The sequence below is a fragment of the Phymastichus coffea genome, unplaced genomic scaffold (assembly GCF_024137745.1).
Source record: "Phymastichus coffea isolate CEN01 unplaced genomic scaffold, Cenicafe_Pcof_1.1 PCOF00001, whole genome shotgun sequence".
Lineage (NCBI taxonomy): Eukaryota > Metazoa > Arthropoda > Insecta > Hymenoptera > Eulophidae > Phymastichus > Phymastichus coffea.
The window spans coordinates 13933473-13958427 of NW_026706812.1; the positions used below are offsets into that span (position 1 = coordinate 13933473).

The 24955-nt window shown below is 40.3% G+C and overlaps 1 protein-coding gene across 2 annotated transcripts in view; it reads right to left on the bottom strand.

Annotated features, from left to right (window-relative positions):
• The window catches only part of LOC131669473 (dynactin subunit 2), a 293206-nt gene that overhangs the window by 218472 nt on the left and 49779 nt on the right, over positions 1-24955 (bottom strand). The window contains exon 4 of one of the 2 annotated variants that reach the window (XM_058944483.1): positions 4902-5010. In XM_058944483.1, the coding sequence (XP_058800466.1) occupies positions 4902-5010 (109 nt within the window). Of the gene's footprint in view, positions 1-4901; positions 5014-24955 lie in introns of both variants that reach the window. The other variant, XM_058944402.1, reaches the window with a different exon arrangement.

Sequence of the window (24955 nt, forward strand, 5' to 3'; positions counted from 1 at the left end):
TTAGAAAATAAACGGCATAGATAGTTTGACGGTATAGGCCATGGATTTTGCTTGAGATTGGGCGTATACAGGTGAGCCTGTCCAGCCTGCAATTGTTTATTGCAGTTTAACACTAACAATTTGAAGTTTGACAAGAAAACGTTATATACGTTTTTTTCATATTTTTTCCCGTATAATCGATTGCCGCAATCAGTTTGTAAAAATATTAACTTTTTTGGTAATTAGTTTAAATAATTTTTTATAAACAATTGCAAATGGCAAAAGAAAAAACATGGGTACTTTTTTTTAACTTATGCTATGAATGGCATTATTAGTTTAGCGCTGTTTCATGCTGTTTTGGCATGGGCCTCAATGGGTTAAACCTAAAACTGCTGTTATTATTTAGAGTTATTATTTATTCAGTGTATTATTTATCAAGCTGTTATTACTATATATATGTATATTGTAATGGGGTGGATTAACTGATGCAACTTGGGTTTATCTAAGAACAATCTCCCACGATGCAGAGCTAACCGCCGCTCCGTTAATCACGTATGAGCATACGTGTATTCGCCTGTACGTTTGATACTTTCGCTTCAATGTTTCCTTTCCAACAGAGTTGAACTCACCTGACTTGTGACACTTGCTTTCTCTTACGGGTGTACGAAGGCTAATGTTTCTTTCCACTATTCCCTAGATGAAAACGGTTTAAAAAAATATCCGGTGACGGATTCGTTAAACCAAAGGGAAACGAAATAACGTAATGCGGCGAATAAAGTCAAAACGTTTATAACAAAAGAAGCTACAGTCTTTGTTGGGCTGAAAGACTTGCCCACGCGTATACGATTTACAATTATATGGGAAGAGAGAGAGAGAGAGAGAAAGAATTCGAAATTCTGCCGCGAAATTTAACGCTCGACGCGAATGCGATAACGGTCGTGTATTACAAAATACTTTCGGAAGTATTTTGTCGCATGGAAAAAGGGAGCTGCACCTACCCTGTGGTGCAATTACGACGATCAGCTGTAATTAATGTCGGCAAGCGATTTATTCTCCTCGGGGAATGCTTCGACGATTCTGCCTTGCTACCGGATCGGTTACTGCGCGTCCAATTCCTCGCTGCTTCTGGCTTAAAATGGCTTTTACCTCGCTCTTTATTGTCGCTCACGCACGTACCAATACCAATAAATTTTTAATAAACTTTCTTCGGTAAACGGCAAAACACAAAAGAAAATTTAGGCGGTTTTCCTGCACAACAGCTGAGGCTTAACTGAAAATTAAACTCGCGCGCGCCCCCTCTCTCTCTTAATCATTCGCTCTAGCATCGCGAGTGCTACCGAATAGCAAACGTATCGATTGATCGAATCAACTACCGTTGCAATATAAATATAGTTATTACTATTCCATAATACATATTATCCTATGTATTATATCTAGTCTTAATTATATGAAATTATTTTTCCTCAACCCGTTTCGACCAAGAATGTCACTCTCAACACACCGAATTTCGGAACGTTATATCTAACTGAACATACGTAAAAAAATTGAAATGGGTATATTCCTGACAACGCAGGTATTGTGGGATTTCTCTTTTTTTATATGGTTCTTTCAAAAATGTTATTTGATTCATTAATTTGTTAATTTTATATATTTCTTTATTGTTATTGTTAATTGCTTTCATTTCTACGAAAAAAATTGATAGTGGTTGTTTTTTTATTCTATGTTTAATGTTAAAAATTCTTATTACATTATGGTTGTAAGATTCTATTTCATTTTTTAGATTATTTACGTTAATTGATGGGTGCATGTTTTTAAGGAAGGCCTGAAAGGTTTGTTTTCTTTATTTTAAAAAGTGTAAAAGTCCATTTTTTTATTTTCCAATTCAGCTACTCTATCAGCGAATACTTTCGAGTTCTTTATTAGAATTTCAATTTCATTTTTGTACAAAATTTTAATCGTGTACTGAGTTTTCGGGACTTTATTAAGAAGATCATTTAGAGAGATAATATTTTGAACACCACTTACGAATATTGGTGGAGAATTTGGTGGTTTTACGGATATCGGTGTTACTGACACTATGTTTTCGATGCTTGTTTCATTTGTTTACTTTACTTCCAATGCTTTAAATTTGTTGCTTACTTCTACAAGTGTATTGCTAGAAGTTTCTAGCCAGGAGTCCTTCATGTCTGATTGTCTTTTTTTTGTTTATTCTTTTTATTTCTGGGTTATCTCTTGTTCTTTTATTATACACAGTATTCCATTCTGTCTTGTAACTTTGACACTTTTTGATTATTTTCAGTCATAACGGCTGGTTTCAAATGTTTTTAACTCGATTTATTAATAGTTTCTCTTTAATTTTACATTAAGTATGAGGCTTATATATAAGATTTCTAACGCGGTTTAGATTCAGTTTCCAAAGAGCACTTCAGTACACGTCTATTTTGAACAAGCACCTTGTTCAGAGATGCAGCGTTTCTCTTTTACCCTATTGTATTAGTAATTAGTAAAGGAGAAAGTGCTATGTGGTCGACGAGCACTAATCTCTGAAATCTAACCACGAGACAACCTCGGCAAAAAAAAGGTACAGGGGTGGCACATATTGTCAGTGTGGTGCCCACACGTGTCGAGCAGATGCAACACTCTGCGATGGCAAGCTGATAACGTCTGGCGCGGCACGACTGACCCAAACACCCGAAACTTTCCCTTAATTTTCTTGGCGACAAAGGAGAGAACTCGTCATCGTTTTTTGATAGGGCGCAGCGAGTTAGTCTGTCGATAACCAGCGAGAGAGTCGCTTCATAATCCTGCTTGGTGAAGTGTTAACTCAGTCTCTTCTCTTGTTCCATCATAGCTACGTTCATTTGATTAGGGCAGTGCGTTAATACTGCGTGTGTGTGTTAAACGAGTGCGTGTAGTGCAAGCCCGTGAAGCGTTGGACTCAGCCCTACGCGGCTGTAGTGGGTCACGCCCTAGCGCGTCTCCGAGAGCGTTACCTCCACGCGGCCGCTGTGCCCAAATTCCACGTGGCGCCGAGGGCTGTCCCCGTCCTCGAGACGTCGAGGTCGCCTTAGGTGGTCACCATAGTGGTGCGCTCTTCCACATTCGCTGCGGCATCATTGTATCTGCGCACATCATCCGAGAGCTCTCTGCGTTCCGTCAATGTATGTGTGCAAGTTTGTTACGTTGTGTGTAATTGAATGAAAATTTGCGATTTAATTATATTATAGTTTGTTCATATATATATAGATTGTATTAACGTTCGTCTTGGGCTTTTTCCCTGCTTACGACTAGGGTTTTTTACGCCCTTGACGAGCGTCAGCGTGGTCCATTTATAATCCGTTAATAAAAATTCTAAATATAATGGAATTTGAAATACCCTTGTCAATTTATTGCACTAATCCTACTTCCTTCTTTATACTGAACTTTCGCGAACTCTCAGCGGATTTAGATAAGTAAAATTTTGATAAAACACACCTGAACGAAAGTAATTTTATTTAAATAAAATTCTCTTTGTTTACGAAGCCCGAGTCATCCTATGAAAAAGTTGAATACAATCCAAATGTTCTGGTAAATGATCTGATCGAGAGGTTTCTTGTAAAAATAACGAAAAATTTCGCATAAAACAAAGAACCAAGCTCGATGGCCTTGCTTGAAAATAAATTCAACTAACAGGAGTTGAAAAAAACTAAATAGTTCTATAAGGAAAAATAAAAAAATAAAAAATAATAGTTATAAGAGCTGAAATATAGACTAAGCTAGTAGAGATATTACGGCATATATATGAGAGATAGAGAGAATAGTCGAGAGAGAGAGAGAAGGCTTCTTCAGTAAAACTCGAAAACTCGAACGATTTTTTGTAAAGGAATTTTCTCGAAATGTTTTATTAGAATTAATTCCCATAAAGCTTACACTCATAATGCGTGTTTAAAAATTATTTGCGAATAAAAATTTTAATGTAGTGTAACGGGGGAGGTTATCTGAAAAATGGGAAATTTATTTAAGAACAAACTCCCACGATGCAGAGCAAACTGCCGCTCTGTTAAACACGTATGATAGTACGTGTATTCGCCTTAACGTCAGATGATTTATCCTAGTTGTCTTCTATCAAACGGAGTTGAACTCACCTTAAGTCACGTGTCTTGTGACACTCGATGAGTTTTAAGTGTGAGCGACTTTACTCCTAATCTTCTTAATCCCCTAGATATAATCGGATTAAAACCTAAGCCTTTTTCAATTACTTAAGCTACTAGGAAAATTAAATGACGAAAACGGCGAATAAATTTAACGGACTTTAATTAATAAAAATCACTACAGTCTTTGTAGGGCCCAAAGACTAACGCACGCGAATAGGATTTTACAATGAATAATGTTCGGTGAGAGAGAGAGAAAGAGAGAGAGAGAAGATAAGAACTAACGCTCGATGCGAATACAAAAAACACTAACACGATTAAACAAAATACCGAATGTTATTTTGTATCGCATATAATGACGGAAGGTGCACCTACCATGCGGTGCAATTACGGTGATCAGCCGTAATTGTTGATGCAAAATATCGACTGCCGCTGCCCCTCGATTAATCAGCTGCGCTACCTCGATCTGTCTTTATCTGCTGCAATCTGCTACTTCTACACCGCTGCTTGCTGCTGCAATACTGTCGTTGCACACACGCACGTAATTGTCCCAAGGAAACTTTATTTTGGCGAAACTAAGTGCGAAACACAAATCAGCGGTAATCTCGCGTGAGCAGTTGAGGCGAAACTGCTTATTTAAAAGATCGCGCGCCCCCTCTCTCTCTTAATTGTTAGAACTAACGCGCGAGAAGCAAAATCGCGAACGGATCGATTAATTAAATCGACTACCGTTGCAGTAGAAAATATATAAGATTTCATAGCAATAATAAGAAAAAAAAATGTATTAATTACATTCATTGCCTTGATTTGGTCAAATAGCTCCTGTATCTCCAATTTGATTCTTGTAAACTTTTGTAAAGGAGTTTCATTTTCATTGTAGTATGAATGCTCCCATTCGCCACTGCTGTAAAAAGTTATCATGGTTTAAATTTACAAAAATCATTTAATAGAGAAAAATTGAATTTTTTGTAATTTAGATCATTTGTAAATGAAATTATATCATTGGAAAAAGTCTAAGTATGTGTATATATTATACAGGGTGTCCCATTTTAAAGGAACCATCCCGAAATTTTCGACGGTTGGCGTTGTACAAAAAAATTGTTCAGACAACAGTTGTTTGGGACAATGGGGGCAACCTTTCTGTGAAATCCGATTTGACCTTGAGATTCATTTTCAAGGTCACTTAAAGGTCAAAGTCATTTTTTGAATAGGAACCTATATTTTTGATCCAGGATTCGGAGAGAGCGGAAAATTCTACGTTCAGATAACGTATTATGTGTGGGGTGCGGTTATGTAGGAGTCAAATATATGATGTTCTTCATCTATGCACAGGGACGATCGGGCAAGAGTAAGGTTAATTGTAATAACCCAATAACTCGATAACCCAAATATAACACAATAATTCAATAACCCGATAACTCCAATAATTCAATAACCCGATAACTCCAATAATTCAATAACCCGATAACTCCAATAATTCAATAACCCCAATATCCCAAAAAAATTATAGGGTCAAACAACAGTGACCTTGAGCTTAAACTTCAGGTTGATTTTCAAAGTCGACTTCATGTATTCAAAGCCTTCATGAGAAGTGTCATTTTCCATTTTGTGGGATAACATGTTATTTCCATTCTTTTTTCTAGTGGGAATTCGGACAAGCCTACAAAGTTTCAACTAAATTGTTTAATAACACTTCTTTAGTATTGTTTATGACAATAGTGATTCGCGAACAGTCCTACTCAGGATAGTTGAAGTGTAATTTTCTTAGTCGACTTAAAAGGAGGGAATATTCCGGATTATTCGAAAAACGAAATTGTTGATATTCAGCAGGAAAATAAGATATTCGAAACATTCAATTTATCACTATAGTAATGTATCTTTTAGCTTTTAGAGGTAGTTATTTTAGAAATTTTCCGTTAATGTTATCATGCCTGGACTCTTTCTATTTTCAAGGTTAGCGATTGTGTTATTTATTTTTTTTACTTTTACATTTTTTTATGAATAATTATTACCATTATTACCAATGTTTGATTATGTAATTTTTAACAGCGTAACTTCTTCTTTTGTTATATTTCGTTGTAGAGGATTAAATATACTTTAAAAATGCTTAGCAAAAGTGGGTAGCTTTATCGATATTTTTTCTTGTCCATCTCATGTCATTTTTTAAAATAGGAGAAGACTTTTGGGTTGATTAATTGCTTTAATTGCTTTTCAAAATGAATAATCGGATGCCTTGATAGTAGTTAAGTTTTCTAGGTAGTTATTTGTAACCGCGTTATTTTCTTCGTATACAATGTTTTTAAGTTATTTTATTGATCAATTGTATTTCGTTTTATGTGATTGTAATATAATACGTTGTCATGTTTTCCTTAACTTTCTTTTATGTATTATTTTGTCTGAGACTGTTTTTGGGATGAATATTTTAGTTTTTGATTGACCGAGTATTTAGGAGTTGCAATGTTGACGGCTATGGAGATGTTGTTGGTAAAGATTTCTATGGTATCATCTATGTTTTGTTGAAATTTAAGCGGTATATTACAGGTTAGTTTATTGTTTAGTATTTCGTTAAAAGTGTTCCAATTTATTTTTTTTTTCATTATACAGGGAGCTATTCTTTGTATTTGTTTAATTATTGAAGCAAAATTTATTATAATTATGGAATGGTCTTATTAATATTAAACTCTTTTCTAACTATACGAGGGTGGTCCGATAAGTACTTAGCCTACAAAAGAAAAACGAAAATTTTGGAAAAGTGGCGTTTTATTTTTCAACATAGTCTCCTTTTAGTTCGATATACTAGGCCCAGCGATGCTCCAACTTCTTTAACCCGTCTGAAAAATACGTTTCCTCGAGATCTGAAAAGTAGGCTTCCGTGGCAGCGATTACCTCCTCATTCGACTCAAATTTCTGCCCGGCGAGTGACTTTTTCAAGTTTGAAAACAAAAAGAAGTCGCAAGGGGATAAATCTGGAGAATACGGTGGATGGGGCAGCAGTTCGTAGCCTAATTGGACCAATTTGACCATGGCGACGGCAGAGATTAGTAGGGAGATTGCTGACGGCAATGCTTTCGAGCGTGCCCGACAAATGTTACTGGTTCGAGCGCCCCGTAGTGGCCAAAGCACCGAAGCTGACGCACATTTTCGTTCGACGCGAGAGGGGAATACCAAACGTGCGTCTAATATACAGAGGAGAAAAAGAGAATGTGGGTCTGACCAATCACGTTAGCCGATGGGCGAGGCGAAGCAAGAGTGCGAGTCTGAGCACTCGAAGATTAATTTCGTCTCGGCAAATCTTTTTTCTTCGACCAGAATAGAGGCTTCGATTCCCACTCGATGCAATTTTTTTTTATTGTGCATAATTAAATATCTCGAAATATCTTAATTATTACAGCAAATATCTACAACTTAAGCCCCTTTTTTAATCACAAACCCTCGTACATTTCTATGAACATATGTAACTTTCGTACCACACGATCTTAGTGCGCTGATAGCCGAGATGGCTGACGCGTACTGCGGGGTTTCATTTTTGTCGTCCCGGGTTCCAGTCTACATAGATACCATAGATAAAAAATTTTTTTTCTCACAATTAACTCACAATTAATTTGGATGATGACGAGATTAATAAAAAGTACAATCATAAGTTTTCATATTATTTGCCATTTATCCCGTTCTTGCCATTGCATTAAGTGAATGAATATATAACTTTAATAAAAGTTAATTCAACTTTAATAATCTAATATATTATGATATACATCGTAATTTTTATATTTATAATTTTAATATAAATTCTAACTTCATTAAGTATGAAGTTAGACCGACGTCTCGAGTTGGGTACAATTCCTACTCAATGTTATGTTTTTCCTTTGGTTTTAACTTTTTTTTAGATATAATTTATAAAGGTTCTTTCAGAAAATAACACATGTCTATTTATACAGCTCTTATTAATTATCTGGATATAAGGATGTAGTTCCTTTTGACAGGGTATAATCACACAAAAGTGTAAATTTATACTACCGACTGATCTTTCTCAGGTATATAATTGTAATGAGAAATAATATTTATTTCTTGAACGGTTATAATATTTTGATTGGATAGAAAAGTGCGCGGGATTTTGCTAACTATTAAGCCCATTTATATCTATAAAAATTGAATCAACATGCTACATAGATTCAGTTTCTACTGATCTCGGAATGTTCAATTATAAAAATTTTTTTTATGAACAAAAACTAAAATGCGCGTAATTGTTAATAAGTTTTATTGGTCTTTCACAACCATGTGCAGTTTTTAAATAATTTTTCTACGTCAATTTTCATCAATTTTCCGCTCAGTTCCTTCATCCACACTTAGAATTTTCTTTCTTTTTTAAATATACATGACTTTGACATTTATATATTTTCACGATAAAAATAGAATTTTATTTGCCAAAATAATGATAGAGTGCATTGCCTTGCCTAATTTATTTCTTCACAAGTGGCTTGATAAAAGGCAACGTTTAAAAAAAGACTACTAATAAGTATTTGTGTATATATATCATTTAGAAAATGTTTCCTAATACAAATCGAACGTTTGCTCGTCCTCAAATAATCGACAAAAACTTGTAATTATTATTCTTAAAAATACGAGCTCTCTAAGTATATATTCGTATATGTTTGTTTTTTCAAGTTGGAGCCGTGATTCACTAAAGTTTCGTATTCTCGTTGAGTTAAGTGTAATATAACCGTCTAATAACTATTCTAATTTCGGGAAGAAAATCATGTTAAATATATTAACGTTTATAAAATAAACTTTTAGTCTTCTTTTACATGAATGTATTTTCATCAGAACTTATTTAGTCAGGAATGCTTTTAGAAAAGATTTTCTTATCACTTTAGAGCAATCAATAAATCATACTTAAACTTCAGAGTTAATTTTATGTCCAGGGAACACATTTGTACACGTGTTTTGACTTCAAATTTCGAACGTAGAAAGCGTCTGACATTGACGTTAATATTTTAAAGATCACACGTCTTTTTATATATATATATACTTATATATATTTTATATATATATATATTGTAACGGGGTAAAACCGTTTAATTATTATATTCGCGCAATTACACTAAAAGGACGCGCGTAGTTAATTATGTTCAGTACATAAATCGGGGAGCATGTGGAAACGTGCGTCAGTCAACCAGTATGTCCTCTTATCTAAAGAAAGTGAGTGGAAGCTATGAGGTATAAGTGAATCGAAAAGCACTTGTTAGTAATATGAATTAGATCTTTTATTATCCCTCATAATCTACAGAAGGTCGGCCCGCGCGTTTGTTTACATTGACGCTCGCTCGTCGGCAACACGTATTGCTGGGACGCTCGCTGCTCTTTGTTGTTAGAGCCGTTACATGCACGCATCGAATATTAGAAATTGATTATTAATCACGCAACCACGATCGCGAAATTAAGCTGGCCAGCTTACCTTATTATTGCAGGCGATCGGAAGAAGCACAAATAACTCGCACAGAGCGGGACAGTTTCTGTTGTCTATTTCGCGAGTCGCGAGTTCGCGCACGTTATGGTTTCACCCTCGATGGCGAAACCTCACACACACGCACTCGTCCTGGTCTCAAACTGGTAGCTGGATGGCACCTTGGCGGCTACAATCTCGGGTAACTGGCTGCTGCTGTTTTGATGCGTTGACGTTGATGGCTCGTGAATCGGCGATAACGATAGCGAAAGCGGGCAGACACAACGATGGTCTAAGCTTCACTAGTTCGATTTCAATCGCGCGCGTTCCGTCTGCTCGCGTGCCGAATTCCTTCGTTACGTATTTTGTCCCCCCGGTAGGTGCTGCCCTCACAGGCAGCAATTAAGTTAAATAATCAGCGCTAATTTGACGTTTACCGTCACAATATATATATATATATATATTGTAACGGGGTATGACCGTTTAATAAATATGTCGCGTGATTACACTAAGGGGACACGCGCGATTCGTTAATGCTCACTATTAATACGGGAGAGCACGAGGAAGCATACGCCGGTCAACAGATTATCATTTATAACCTAAACTAAATTGAGTGGAAGCTATGTGAGGAGGGAATCAACAAAAACACTTGTTAGTATTATAAATCGGATGTTTTATTATCTTTCTAACTCACAAAGGTCGGCCCGCGCGTTTGTTTACACGCACGCTCGCTCATCGGCAACACGCTTTGCCGGTACGCTCGCTGCTCTCTGTTATTAGAGCCTTACATGCACGCATCGAATACCGAAAGTTATTTATCCGACATGCAATTCCGATCGCGTAATTAAGCTGGCCAGCTTACCTTATAATCGTGAGCGATCGGAGACAGTCACAGCAACTCGCACAGCACGAAACAGTCGCTTATTGTTTTTGATATTCGCGAGTCGCGAACGCCCGCACGCACTGGTTTCGCCCTCGATGGCGAAACCTCACACACTCCCCCTGGGTCTGGCCGCTGGCTCGAAGCTGGACAACTCCTCGGTGGTTATGGTCCTGGATTACTGGCTGCTATTTCACGAAGCGTACAGATGGCTAGGGCACGTAAATCGGCGGCGGTAACAACAGAAGCGGGCGGGCTCAACTACAGCCGATGCTTCACTGGTTCAAATTCGTTCGCGCGCGTTCCGTCTGCTCACGTGCCGAATTCCTTTATTACATATTTTTGTCCCCCCGGAAGGTGCTGCCCTCACGGACAACGATAAGGTTAAGTAGTTAGCGCTAACTTGACGTTTACCGTCACAATATATATATATATATATATATATATATATATATATATATATATATATATATAGTCAATAGCGTTTCGATAATTACTAGAATTGATCTTTGCAAATCGAGCATTCTTCTGTTAATATGCGTGCTTTAACATAAAACACACGTTAATATTAATGATTTAATAAACAAATCAATTTAATAAGCAACTTCATATATTATAGCTTTTATAGTATACATATACAGATGTTACATCCAAATAATATAAATGGGTACCGTAGATATATCAATAAACTTTTGTTTATATAGAAAACTAAATAACACTATCATTAATATTAGCGTGTGTATTATGTTAAAGCACGCAGATTAACAGAAGAATGCACGATTTGCAAAGTATCAATTCTAGTAATTATCGAAACGCTATTGACTATAAAAAGACGTGTGATCTTTAAAATATTAACGTCAATGTCAGACGCTTTCTACGTTCGAAATTTGAAGTCAAAACACGTGTACAAATGTGTTCCCTGGACATAAAATTAACTCTGAAGTTTAAGTATGATTTATTGATTGCTCTAAAGTGATAAGAAAATCTTTTCTAAAAGCATTCCTGACTAAATAAGTTCTGATGAAAATACATTCATGTAAAAGAAGACTAAATAATAATAGTCTTTTATAAACGTTAATATATTTAACATGATTTTCTTCCCGAAATTAGAATAGTTATTAGACGGTTATATTACACTTAACTCAACGAGAATACGAAACTTTAGTGAATCACGGCTCCAACTTGAAAAAACAAACATATACGAATATATACTTAGAGAGCTCGTATTTTTAAGAATAATAATTACAAGTTTTTGTCGATTATTTGAGGACGAGCAAACGTTCGATTTGTATTAGGAAACATTTTCTAAATGATATATATACACAAATACTTATTAGTAGTCTTTTTTTAAACGTTGCCTTTTATCAAGCCACTTGTGAAGAAATAAATTAGGCAATGCAATGCACTCTATCATTATTTTGGCAAATAAAATTCTATTTTTATCGTGAAAATATATAAATGTCAAAGTCATGTATATTTAAAAAAGAAAGAAAATTCTAAGTGTGGATGAAGGAACTGAGCGGAAAATTGATGAAAATTGACGTAGAAAAATTATTTAAAAACTGCACATGGTTGTGAAAGACCAATAAAACTTATTAACAATTACGCGCATTTTAGTTTTTGTTCATAAAAAAAATTTTTATAATTGAACATTCCGAGATCAGTAGAAACTGAATCTATGTAGCATGTTGATTCAATTTTTATAGATATAAATGGGCTTAATAGTTAGAAAAATCCCGCGGACTTTTCTATCCAATCAAAATATTATAACCGTTCAAGAAATAAATATTATTTCTCATTACAATTATATACCTGAAAAAGATCAGTCGGTAGTATAAATTTACACTTTTGTGTGATTATACCCTGTCAAAAGGAACTACATCCTTATATCCAGATAATTAATAAGAGCTGTATAAATAGACATGAGTTATTTTCTGAAAGAACCTTTATAAATTATATCTAAAAAAAAGTTAAAACCAAAGGAAAAACATAACATTGAGTAGGAATTGTACCCAACTCGAGACGTCGGTCTAACTTCATACTTAATGAAGTTAGAATTTATATTAAAATTATAAATATAAAAATTACGATGTATATCATAATATATTAGATTATTAAAGTTGAATTAACTTTTATTAAAGTTATATATTCATTCACTTATTGCAATGGCAAGAACGGGATAAATGGCAAATAATATGAAAACTTATGATTGTACTTTTTATTAATCTCGTCATCATCCAAATTAATTGTGAGTTAATTGTGAGAAAAAAAATTTTTTATCTATGGTATCTATGTAGACTGGAACCCGGGACGACAAAAATGAAACCCCGCAGTACGCGTCAGCCATCTCGGCTATCAGCGCACTAAGATCGTGTGGTACGAAAGTTACATATGTTCATAGAAATGTACGAGGGTTTGTGATTAAAAAAGGGGCTTAAGTTGTAGATATTTGCTGTAATAATTAAGATATTTCGAGATATTTAATTATGCACAATAAAAAAAAATTGCATCGAGTGGGAATCGAAGCCTGTATTCTGGTCGAAGAAAAAAGATTTGCCGAGACGAAATTAATCTTCGAGTGCTCAGACTCGCACTCTTGCTTCGCCCCGCCCATCGGCTAACGTGATTGGTCAGACGCACATTCTCTTTTTCTCCTCTGTATATTAGACGCACGTTTGGTATTCCCCTCTCGCGCCGAACGAAAATGTGCGTCAGCTTCGGTGCTTTGGCCACTACGGGGCGCTCGAACCAGTAACATTTGTCGGGCACGCTCGAAAGCATTGCCGTCAGCAATCTCCCTACTAATCTCTGGCGACGGTGGAGGTGTGAGCTGATGCTTTGTCATGGTGGAAGAGCACTTTTTTTTTCGCCAAATGGGGCCGTTTTTTCTGCGATTCGACGTCGAATCGACCCAATAATTCGGCATAGTACAGACCTGTAACCGTTTTGCCCCTCTCCAGGTAGTCGATGTAGATTACACCTTGTGAATCCCAGAAAACGGTGGCCATCACCTTTCCGGCCGATGGGGCAGTCTTCGCCTTATTCGGAGCACTTTCGCCGGGTAAAGTCCACTGTTTTGACTGTTCCTTAGTCTCTGGTGTATACCAGTGGATCCATGTTTCATCGACTGTCATGAAACGACGCAGAAACTCCTTCGGATTGCGCTTAAACAGCGTCAGACATTGCTCTGAAGTTGTCTCACGGTTGCGCTTGTTGTCCGAAGTGAGCAAACGCGGCAACCATCGCGCCGACAGCTTTCCTATGCCCAAAATTTCATGCAGGACATGACCCACGCGGTCTTTTGAGATGCCTACGATCTTAGCTATCTCGCGCACCTTCAATCATCGATCTGCCAATACGAGATTGTGAATTTTTGTCACGTTATCCTCCGTGGTAGCCGTTTTCGGAGCACCTGGACATGGCTCTTCAAAAATCGACGTGCGACCACGTTGAAACTCGTTAAACCGATTTTTGACCAATTTTAAAGTCGGAGATTGGGTTTAGAAGAAGAACAGAATTCTCTCTTCAGCTGCTCTAGGCATTTCAGCCAAATTGGCGCCAAAATACGCCGGTCCGTACGTGATTGAAGAGGTTTGCGGTTCCAACACGTATAGACTGGGCAATCTGCTGGAGATCCTGCCCGAGCTCTTCCATGCCAAAGACCTTAAGCCGTACTACGGTCCGGGGGATGAGGAGGAAAGCGAGAAATTCATCGATCCTCGCGAGCCGCAAAAGGAACAGCCGTTGAAGGCGAACGAATCCGCGAACGTGTACGAAGATCCGAGGGGGTTTTTATCGAGCGAGCGGATCGAATCAGTAGTTCGCCCCACGTCCGTAGGTAACGATCCCACCGAGACGTCGAATTTGCCGGTATCTGCCCCAAACAAGAGAGGTCGGGGTAGACCTCGAAAGGTCCCAGAGACGGTCACCGGTCAAGCAAGAGGCAACAACTCTCCCTTAAAAGAATCTAGAGGGAGAGATAGGCCTCGAAAGACCATGCTCGTCGTGCAAAGGACGGTTGGGCCGCTAAACCCGAACGGTAACCGACGAGGGCCAGGGCGTTCCCGCAATGAATAGCGAGGGAACGCATAACTCGGCGGGATGCGGCATTTTATAGGGTTTTTCTTCGCAGAGGGAGTTTCATCCGAGATTTTTTGTTTTGGATGTTACAGATGGACCGGAGAATCGTCGTGGAGGAAGAGACCTTCGAGATGGTCACGTAGATGTTGTTGGATCTGCAGCTGGGCCCTGACGCGACGTAGTTAATAGAAGATCTGCGGAGTTTCGCCAGGGTCCAGTTGAAGGGGACCACCCGAAGGGAGCGCCACAATACATCGGTGGCGGACGTTCCCCGGGACCCATCATGGGTCACCCCGAAGAAAGCTTCCAGGGACGCTTGTACCCAGACGGAGGACCAGGAAGAGGTCAAGCGTCCCAAGTGCACCGTGGACCAGGGGGTAAAGACCCTCAAGTCCGGCGTATCCGAGACGTCGGACAGTGCGAGCCAGTGCCCAGGATCCAGGGAAATCTGTGGGATATTGCACTGGGTCTGCAACAACCCCCACCCTCGTATCCCGGAGGACAGCATAACATGCATTTGCATAATTATATTTTTTGTTTCAGATTTTCTACTTGTACAGATTCAAAATAAGAATTTCTGTTCATAATATATTTACTTGAAATCTACGTTATTTTATGTAACTGTAAATAAACTTTTGTATGATTTACATATATATGTGTATATTTTATTACTAAAGCGAGCTAAACCAAACCAAACCAAGCCAAACCAAATCAAGCAGAATCAAATCAAGCCTAAAGCAAAAATCCCAAGCTGAAAAGCAAAATAACAATACCATTTATACTAAACTAAAGCAAAAATATAAACTAAAAATTGAAACGAAGTCATTAAATTTTAATATTTTTTAGTTGCAACAGTTAGGTGTACTATTTTTAATTGCTGTTTAATAAAATATAATTAGAAAGAGAGAAACCGACTAATACAGAATTTTTTGTATTATTATTTTACATATAATAATATATAAATCTTTTTTTCCGTTCACTTAAATCTGACGTATTTCATTAATAATTGTTTCAAGCGAACAGAGACTTAAAAACTTGAAATATTAAAGAAATTCTGAATTTGAACAATTATCCTGTTAAAAACGTAAAATTTTTTCCACTTACCATTAATATTTTACCAAGTAATACCATTATGGGTCATCAACGTAGAAGGCGACAAATTGCTCAACAAGAAATTACTGATTACACAGTCCTACAAAAATACCTTAATTTTTTGTACAAGCAAACCATATATGTTTTTCCAAAGAATTTTTGGCGCTGAAACCGAATCCGGCCTCAGAATTTCTCCAACACGTCAGGATTTTGAGATATCCTAACCTAAAAGTGCGAAAATAGCGATTTTTGCCTATATTTGACGTTATGTAGCACGACGATATTATCTACACGTAAAAAACTACAAACGACATATTAAAGAAGCAATCTACTCCTTTTAAATGCCGTTGACTTTGTTCAGTTAGCTTATTTTTTCTTTGAGATATTAAATTTCAAATTTTTTCATTTCATGAATATTGTATCTTTCAGAACATATAGCTTTGAACGTTTCGACGTCGAATTTTGTGTCAAGCGTCTTCAATGAATTACTGTTCTACAACAAAATTAAGATATATACCATGGACAGGCTAACCCAACTTCAACCTAAATTACGTCAACCCACGAACCCTTACAGCCCTTATAAACCACCCCTACCTGAGGAGGGGTATATCAGAGACAATGTCAATGAGATATTCATTTTTTTACAGAAAAGCAGTTGATTAAACTCGCTCTACCAAGGGTTAGGTGGGTTAGTTTGCTTGGGGGTTGGTAGAGGGAAGTTTCTGAGGGTTGTAGGGTTTTCTGAGGATAGAGTACATCAAGGAAACAACAGGTAAGTCTATCTGGTTGAGATTTTATGTTCCTCATAGAAAAGCAATTGATTAAACTCGTTCTAACCAGCGTTAGGTAGGTTAGCCTGCTTGGGGGTTGGTAGAATGGTTTATGAGGGTTGTAAGGGTATCTAGAGATAGAGTACGTCAAGGAGAAAATAGATTAGCCTATCTGTGGTTGAGATCTTAGGTTCCTCATAGAAAAGCAGTCGATTAAACTCGCTCTACCCAGATTTATCGTAGGTAGGTTAGTCTGTTTGAGGGTTGGCAGGGGTGGTTTTTAAGGGTTGTAAGGATTTGTGGCAATGATATAATTTAGGTTAAAGGTAGTTTAGCCTGTCTATGGTATATATCTTAATTTTCTTGCAGAACAGTAGTTGATTGAAGTCGTTTGACATAAAATTCGACGTCGTAACTTTCAAAGCAGTATGTTCTGACAGGTACAATATTTATGAAATCGAAAAACTTTAAAATACAATATCTCAAAGAAAAAATAAGCTATTTGAGCAAATTCAACGGCATTTGAAAGGACTAGGCTGCTACTTTAAGATGTCGTTTATAGTTTTTTATGTATAGAGAATGTCGTAGTGCTACATAACCTCAAATATAGGCAAAAATCGCTATCTTCGCACTTTTAGGTTAGGATATCTCAAAATCCTGACGTGTTGGAGAAATTCTGAGGCCGGATTCGGTTTCAGCGCCAAAAATTCTTTGGGGAACCATGTATGGTTTGCTTGTACAAAAATCTTGTCGGACTGTGTTATCGGACAGGAAGACCTTAGGCGCACCGAAGCGCAGGATTACTCATTCTCGGAGTTCCTTACCATTGGCACTACGTATAGGTATGCACTCGACCCATCGCGTGAATAAGTCGATGAACACTAATACGTATTTGTGCCCTCGAGGGCTTCTTGGAAAGGGTCCGGCGATGTCGCCCGCTACCACTTGCCAAGGTGTGGACAACATACGATCCCTCATGAGTCCGCGCGGCAGTCGCTGTTCGACCTTACACTGCTGACAAACCTGACACTTTTGGACGTAACCTTTAACGTCCGCGTACATCCCTGACCAATAGTAAGATTAGGCGACGCGGGCGAAGATCTTCTCGCGTCCCAAATGTCCCACGGTCTCAAGGTCGTGGTTCTCGAACAGGACCGCCTTTCGGTCTTCCGGCGGTACGACAAGCTTCCAAGTGTCCTCGTACCCATATTCGCCTTGGTAGTCACAGCTTGGCTTTTGCTGATATAGTACATCACTTTGCCAACTATTTTCCAGTCCAAGTAGTCTTCTGGGTTATCCTTGACGCACCAGAACTGTTCCTTATACCAGGCTTTGTCCCCTGGCTTCGGTTGGTCCATTGCACTAACCACAGCCTTCGTGGGCTCAAAAGCGTGTGATAACGCATCGGGCAATACGTTGTCGGCCCCCTTTCGATACTCGATCTCGAAGGCATGGCCTTGGAATTGCAAGGCCCATCGGGCTAGACGTCCTATTAGGTTCTTCAGATTGTATAGCCATTTCAGACTGTTATGGTCCGTTACCACCTTGAATCGGTACGCCTCTATGTATGGGCGGAACTTCTGTATAGTCCATACGACCGCCAAGCACTCGCGCTCCGTGGCGGAGTAATTTTGCTCCGCCGGATTAGGACTCTGCTAGCGTACTCGATGATTCAGTCTCCGTCTCGTACTCTTTGAATCCGGACGGCGCCGATTCCCGTAGCGCTAGCATCTGTTTCCAACACGTACTGTCCGTGGGGTTCCGGTAACCCGAGGCACGGTGCGGATATCATGAGTGCCTTAAGTTTGGTGAAGGCTTGTTCTTGGTCTGATCCCCACACATACTCACATTTATATCCCCGTCAATTTCGTTAACGGTTGAGCGTGTGTGGCGAAGTTACTCAATAATCGGCGGTACCACGAAGCAACCCCCGGGAAGGTGCGAGCTGTCGCACGTTTCCTGGTCGTGGATACTCCACGATAGAGCGCACCTTTTTATGGGTAGGGCCTGATACCCTCGCGGTTAATCAACAAACCCACATATTTGGCCTCAGGTTTGCAGAAGACGCTCTTCTCTCGATTAATCGAGAGTCCGGCTCGGCATAACCTATCCAATACGGTTTTAAGATGTTGCAGGTGATCTTCGAATTTGGATGATACTACGATGATATCATCCAAATAGGCGAAGGCGAAATCGCTAAGCTCAGGTCCGATCACGCTATCTATTAACCGTTAGAAGGTGGCGTCGGCGTACGAGAGACCGAATGGCATTCGTACGAACTGGAAATGTCCCAATCCTGGCACGGTAAAGACAGTGATAGGTCGAGATTCAGGTTTGAGTGGTATTTGATAATACGCACTACTGACGTCGAGTGTGGAAATATAGCGTGCGTTTCGTAAGCGCCTCAATATATCTTGCATAAACGGTAGGGGATACGCGTTTGGCTCGGTGACTTTGTTGATCCTTCTGAAGTCTATGCAAAATCGATACGAGCCATCCTTCTTGCGTATCATAACCACTGGGCTCGACCAACGTCTGTCCGCTCGCTCGATCACCCCTTGATCTAACATCTCCCTTACCAACCTATGCATTTCTTGCTCGACCTTGTGTGACACTGGATAGTAGCGCTGCTTGATCGGCTTCGTATCACCGACCCAAATCTCGAGTTCAATGCCTGCCGCACATCTCAGTCCCACGGGGGCATGCAATAAGGCCTCGCCGATGGTCCTCTGCAATATCGCCTGTTGAGAGGCTGTCACCTCGGCTAGTCCGATTGTAGCTAATCTCGGACCAGCCTCTAAGCTAGCTACCTCTAGCTTCATCTTGGTTCGTGATTTCTTGAGCAGTAACGTATCATCGTCAGGGTCAAGTACCGCTCTAAATAACCTAACGAAATTCACTCCTAGGATACATTCATCGACGAGAGTTGGGAGAATAGCTACTCTCGTCGACATCGTCATATCCCCCACGGTAAATAGCAACATATAGCGTGACCAACGATCGTTAACTTACGACCATCTGGTAGTCCTGTCATAACCGCGTGGGTGGTATCTAACCTGATGCATAGCACAGACGCTATCTGCAGAGGATTATGACCCATTGCTGTGGTGGAAGCTCCCGGATCATAGAGAGCCCGTATCTGGAAGTCTCCTATTTTCACCGGTAGCCACCAGCGCGTTTCCTGTTCCGGGGAATATAGCAAAACAGATTCGGCGACTCCACAGCTCTGCTCCTTGCACACCATAGCGCTCATGTGGTAAAGTGACGTCACTTGTCGTTCGAACCACCTCGGTTCGGACGATCGGAGTTTCCATAGGGTTACCCTTCGATGGTTTATCTGCCGTTACCCGCGCCCCCGAGGGCGTGTGCGATCCATTCGCCACCACCTCGGCCGGTCTAGGGTCTTGGGCTTTACTAACGTCAATACCCCCTCTCTCTGCATTCACTTTACCGCCGCGTTCACCATTGGCGCCACCAGGGTAATTCTCGCTCTCGCCGCTCCATACGCTCGCTACTATCGGTGCTGACTGTGTTGGCGAAGGCCGCGAGATCTTATTTACGGGGTTTGTATTAGGGGATGAAGGAGTGGGGTCAACCCCATCTAACCACTCCTTTCCTCGTTTCCCTTGTTACATTGGGGACAGTACTTTTTGCTGTACCCCAGTAACCCGCACTCGATGCACTTGAGTGGCTTGGAGAAGTCTCTCTCCCGTCTTCGAGGAGCCTCCGGCTTCTTAATGCGGACCTCCGAGGTCAGGTTTTTCCCAAGGAAGTTGTGCTTCATCCCTTTAGATATCTCCTTAAGGGATAACTGCACACTTGGCTCAGCATATCGGCGGGTGGAGCCTTCTTCTCGGTATCAACTACCTCTAGACTCGGACTAGGCGCCGCCCTCGAGGGCGTCGGTGTGTAGACGACCTGGTGCGTTACCTTCTCCAGCACTTTCTCCATACGGTCCAACTTGTCGCTGACCTCCGGCTTATCGCTGGACATCGATGCCACTTTGCCCTTGCGGCCCTTGCTTCCATTGGTGCGAGGGTGGTACGCTAACTCCGGGTACAGAGTTGATTGTGGATCAGGTACCACCCGGTCTGCCTTTCTCTGGTGCAAGCTGTTCTGTGCCGCCGTGGCCAGCGCATTCAGGGTTCGTATGGAGCTCACTTCGGATCTCCGCACTTGGCCCTGAATATCCGGCAGAAGATTGGCGTGCAGCAGGTCCAATTATCAATCAGGCGTTATCTGGGGGGTTTAGCCGCTTCACACACATCAGGCCCATCATGTTGGCGACGTAAACATTAACGGGTTCATCAGGGCCCTGATATCGGCTCTGAACTTCCCTCATCAGACGCTGTTGCTGCAGCACGCTGGTCCCGAACCATTCTCTTGCGTCCATCTCGAATTGGGCGTAGGAGAGCCATTCCTCCTTCATCGCCTCGTACCAGGTGAGGGCGGGACCGACGTGTAGCTCCGATACCGTTAGGAGCACCTCGTCTTCCGTGAGTCCCGCGCTATTCCTCAAATTGTCCAGCCTAGACAGGAAGGTGTCAATACTCGCATTGCTCTCTCCTGAAAACTTCAGTTTCTATCCACGGATAATGCGACCAACATCCCTTATAGTTGACCAAGGGTTTGTTGTCTGCTGAGATGACCAGGTGCTCGGCGGCTGGTTATTCGCTTCAGCATTAACTCCGCTGAGTTGATGCTGTCCACCCTCTTCGAAAGGGAGCGTTCGGCGAGGGTCCTGCCGGTGGCCCCCGTGGGCCTCTATCCGGGTCCATCTGGAGTACTTTGAGGTAACCTGGTGTCGTAATGGTAAGTGAAGGTATCTTGGAATGCGACGCTCCTACGCGTGTTTTCTTGTTGTCGGATTTCACTAGAATTATTTGCATTATCTTGCTGTACATTTCTGTTATCGGCATTTTCAAATGCGCTCATTCTGGTAGATAAGTCGTCCAGTTGGCTCTTGACGTTGCTGCAATTGTTGTATATCTGGTCTAATACTTTCGTTAAACTTTACACATTTACTCTTAACGAGTCTAGCAGCTCGAACTTCTTCTCATTTTCTCTGAGAGTCTTGGATCATCACAGCGAATGCAGGCGGGAGTTGGAATTGGCTACCATCATTAGCCGTTATAGTAATATTTTTATTACTGCTAGTACTCTCGCCGTCGTCCAGTACGTTTGTAATGTTTATCGCTGTCTCCTGAATCCGCGATATCACCTCTGCACTTTGCATTAGCTGGGCTACGGGTGTTCTCCTTCTTCTTCGGATGCTGTGTGTTCCGCACAGATGGATACGATCAGCTCCGAGCGTAGGGCTGCCCTTCTTGCTGGATTGCTGTGTTGATTGTCGACTTCTACGAAATCCGCCGCAGATTAGTCGCCTAACAACTAATTTTGCAGTCGCCCAGCTCTCGAGAGCTTATTCCCGCTTTTCTTGAGCTCCAAGTGTTCGAGGTATTCGTTTATTTCCTCGTCTTGGAGCGTCGAAACCCAGTCTTCGACTTCTTTCTGAGTGCAGTCCATTGTCATCTGTTAGTTATGTCGCGACTATTTTTTTTTATACAGATTTACACGCTTGTTTGACGGATGATGCGAGTGCGAGTGATATATTTAATCTTTGTAAGCAAACAAGCAAAAATTTAGACTTTACTAGTCGACAATAGGCTCAACAAAGGGCATTTAATGTCGTGTTTGCCGAAAGACTCTTTGCTCGCTATTGCGCAATATAATGATCCTGCCTATCAGGCGCACTAACTGTTTGTTAACGCGGCTGTGTTGGTTAGTATCTAGAATATTATAACGAGCGTCTATATGCGTAGTCACCAATAACCGTAGCTAGCAATATTTAAAAAAAATACATTTACGTTAAGACAACACGTTACCAAAGAAAACTATTGATTTGAGTTTCTTTTGTTTGAATGTTGCTGGTGTTAGTTTTCCCCGGGCCAACGGATACAATATTATTGATTTGCGGCAACTTTCAAAACTTATTGGTATGGCAACACTATGGCTAAGAGTCGTTCGGTCGCACTCGCACGCGCTTACAACAACTGTTTACAAATTATCGTCTCGGCGGGCCTTCGCAAGCTAACTTATAGAGACGCGATGTTTACTATGTGGCTTTTAATTCAAAGTGTGCACAACAACACTTTGATTGCCACATGAGTCGCTGGTTGACTGAGCGCAAGGTCAATGTTTAGAACCGGCGTTTTGAACAATCATAAACGCTATAGATTCTTTTACGTTGGGCGCCATGTAACGGGGTGGGTGTTCCGTCTTTTTATTTATGCCCGCGATCGCGTCGAAGAACGTGCGGGATTGTCTAAACGTTCAAACTCGTCAACCGGGGAGCAGGAGGGAACGGGCGTCAGTCAACCAATCTTCTACCAGCGAGAAACAACTTCAAAATTAGAGTCATTATCACATGCGAGATCGTTTATTTTCTCTTATCTCTACAATACATTCGGCCCGCGTGTTTATGTTTACAAAGCGCGCGCGCGACAATAACATGCAGTGTCGGATCGCTCGCCGCTCTTTGTTCGCCGAGTTAATACGTACATGCACGCTTCTTACTGTGCACGGGAAATTAGCTATTAGCAATCATACAGCAATCGCGATATTAAGCTGGTCAGCTTACCTTATTAACGGTCGCACAAGCAACAAGCGAGGTAGAAAACACCTGCACAGCGCACGCTAGTTTCTTTAATTGTTTATCTGCGAGTAAGGTGTCTCACGCTTTTTGGTTGAGAAAGCAGCGAGAAAGATAAATTTTTACAATTTGAAAACGTTAAAAATGAGTGCGCAGTATCGTTTGTTATGTACGCTGATTTTGAGAGTCTCTTGGAAGCGATGTCTAACGATGAACGGATCTATCAACGTCACAGACCATACAGTGTTGATTTTTTCTTCAAGTGTAGCTATAATGACTCTCTTTCGTATTATTAAAGCTACAGATAGAATACCGTCGATGATGTTGGTCTAGCCAAGTGGTTTGTTCACAATCTACATGATTTAGCCAAGTATCTGCACGAGTTGTACAAAAGCCCACAACCTATGGAAAATTTAACCTTCCAAGAGACATTTAGCTTTTTTCATGCTACGATATGTCATACATATAAAAAGCCTTTTAACAAAAAAAGGAACACAAAAGTTCGTGATCATTGTAATTTTACTGGAAAGTATCGTGGAGTTACTCACAGCACGTGTAACATAGCTTATCAAGAATCGAGAACCGTAGGGGTGATTTTTCATAATCTCAGTGGATAGAATGCGCATCTATTTATCAGAGAAATCGCGAACGAATTTTCCGCTCGAGTGAGCCTTATTCCTCAAACCAAGGAAAAATACATATATTTTACCAAGTACGTGAAAGGGACCGATATAAATCTGCGTTTCTTCGATTCGTTTCGATTTATAGCGTCTTCTCTCCACAAATTATCGTCGTCCTTGGAAAAACACGACATCCTAGAGCGAAATTTTAAGCAAGTTGATGGATACATACTGCCACAGATCACCTTACTGAAAAGAAAAGGTGTATTTCCGTATCGTCGTTTACAAAAATCAAGGAGATAACTCTTCCACGAAAGCAAGATTTTTACAGCAGTCTGTATGACTCAGATATCAGTGACGAGGAGTACAGTCAGGTGGAAAATGTTAAAGAAATGTTTAAATAAAGAAAGTTCGATATCACCGATTTGGGCAACTATTCGGATCTGTATCTCAAGACGGACGTTCTCTTGTTGGCCGAAGTTTTTGAAAACTTCAGGGCCAAATGTCGAACGGCGTATCGTTTGGATCCAGCCCACTACTATACAATGCCCGGATTGATTTGGAATGCCATGTTGAAATATACGGGTATAAGGTCGGAGCTTTTGAAGGATATCGACATGCTCATGTTTATCGAGCGCGGCATTTGCGATGGAATCAGCCAGTGTTGCAACAGTTACGCTGCCGCGAACAATCCATACACGGGGAACGACTATGATCCACAGAAAGATCATAAATATTTGATGTATTTCGACGTCAATAACCTTTACGGATGGAGTATGACTGAGCTTCTTCCACTCGGTGGTTTTGAATGGTGCGACATTGACTCAAACTTTTCTTTCGATATTCCCGACGATTAACCCTTTGGTCACATACTCGAGGTAGATTTAGAGTATCCGAAAGAAATTCACGATACGCACAAAGATATGCCATTTTGTCCGGAGCATAAAGCTGCTCCGGAATCCAAACAGAAAAAGCTCATGACAACTCTTGACGATAAGGAGCGTTACGTAATCCATTATAGAGCTCTAAAACAAGCAATAAGGCATGGCTTGCACCTCGCGAAGATACATCGGGTTTTCAAGTTTAATCAGAGCCCATGGCTCAAGACATACATTGATTTGAATAGTGAGATGCGTTAACAAGCGAAAAACGAATTTAAAAAATGCTATACAAACTGCTCAACAATGCCGTGTATGGCAAGACTATGGAAATCGAAAAGAAACGCATCCATGTTAAGTTGATGAATAAGTGGGAGGGGCGATACAGTGCCGAAGCTCTGATAGCTCGACCAAATTTCCACAGTAGTGACATT